The sequence below is a fragment of the Procambarus clarkii genome, chromosome 19 (assembly GCF_040958095.1).
Source record: "Procambarus clarkii isolate CNS0578487 chromosome 19, FALCON_Pclarkii_2.0, whole genome shotgun sequence".
NCBI classification, from domain to species: domain Eukaryota; kingdom Metazoa; phylum Arthropoda; class Malacostraca; order Decapoda; family Cambaridae; genus Procambarus; species Procambarus clarkii.
The window spans coordinates 4,491,912-4,493,485 of NC_091168.1; the positions used below are offsets into that span (position 1 = coordinate 4,491,912).

The window sequence follows — 1,574 nt, forward strand, 5'->3', positions numbered from 1 at the left end:
CAAGAAAAAGGTTCTGCTGGGGCAGCAGTTTACACTACTAACCATGAAGCTTACTGGAGCATGAATAGTGGGTGCTCAACATTGCAAACAGAATTATATGCCCTGAAGGAGGCAATAAACTATACAATTGAGAATAATTTACATGTCATCATTCATGGAGTCCATTACCGCCCACAGGATGGCAATGGGGTCCAATACCGCCCACAGGATGGCCATGGGTTCATTACTGCCCACAGGATAAGACAGGGTCCGTTACCGCCCACAGGATGGCCATGGGGTCCATTAGCACCCACAGAATGGCCATGGGGTTCACTACCGCCCACAGAATGGCAATCGGGTCTATTACCACCCACAGGATGGCAATAGGGTCTATTACCGCCCACAGGATGGCCATGGAGTCCATTGGCACCCGCAGGATGGCCATGGGGTCCATTAGCACCCACAGGATGGCCATGGAGTCCATTGGCACCCGCAGGATGGCAATGGGGTCCATTAGCACCCACAGGATGGCCATGGGGTCCATTAGCACCCACAGGATGGCCATGGGGTCTATTGCCACCCACAGGATGGCCATGGGGTTCATTACCGCCCACAGGATGGGAATGGGATCCATTACCTCCCACAGGATGGCCATGGGTCCTTTACCGAACACTGGATGGCCATGGGGTCCATTGCCGCCTACAGGATGGCTAAAGGGTCCTTTGCCGCCCACAGGATGGGTATGGGATCCATTACCGCCCACAGCATGGCCATGGGTCCATTACCGCCTACAACATGGCCGTGGGGCCATTACCGCCCACAGCATGGCCATAGGTCCATTACCACCCAAAGGATGAGTATGGGATCTATTACCTCCCACAGGATTGCCATGGGGTCCATTGCCGCCTACAGGATGGCCATGGGATCCATTCCCGCCCACAGGATGGCCATGGGATCCCTTCCCGGCCAGACGATAGCCATGGGGTCCATTACCGCCCACAGGATGGCCATGGGGTCTATTATCGCCCACGGGATGGGTATGGGATCCATTCCTGTCCACAGGATTGATTTGGGGTCCATTACCGCCCACAGGATGGCCATGGGGTCCATTACCGCCCACAGGATGGCCATGGGGTCCATTACCGCCCACAGGATGGCCATGGGGTCCTTTACCGCCCTCAGGATGGCCATAGAGACCATTACCGCCCTTATGATGGCCATGGGATTCATTCCCACCCAAAGGTTGGCCATCGGGTCTACTACCGCCCACAGGATGGCCATGGGGTCCATTCCCGCCCACAGGATGCCATGGGGTCCATTCCCGGCCACAAGATGGGTATGGGGTCCATTTCCCCCCACAAGATGGCCATGGGGTCCATTACCGCCCATTGGATGGCCATGGGGTCCATTACCGCCCACAGGATGGCCATGGGGTCTATTACCGCCCACAGGATTGCCATGGAGTCCATTGGCCCCCACAGGATGGCCATGGAGTCCATTGGACCCCGCAGGATGGCCATGGAGTCCATTGGCCCCCATAGGATGGCCATGGGGTCCATTGGCACCCACAGGATGGCCATGGGGTCCATTGGCAC

At 57.2% G+C, this 1,574-nt stretch overlaps 1 protein-coding gene across 1 annotated transcript; it reads right to left on the reverse strand.

Moving 5' to 3' along the window:
• Window positions 1-885: 885 nt before the first annotated feature.
• LOC138366567 (myomodulin neuropeptides 1-like) lies at window positions 886-1,230 on the reverse strand. Its single transcript, XM_069327602.1, has one exon. It carries the CDS (start codon window positions 1,228-1,230, stop codon window positions 886-888), a length of 345 nt encoding a protein of 114 aa, XP_069183703.1.
• Window positions 1,231-1,574: the final 344 nt, after the last annotated feature.

What these genes read in the sequence shown, in the direction of transcription:
- LOC138366567 (XM_069327602.1), bottom strand. Translation starts at nt 1,230, where the DNA reads ATGGCCAACCTTTGGGTGGGAATGAATCCCATGGCCATCATAAGGGCG.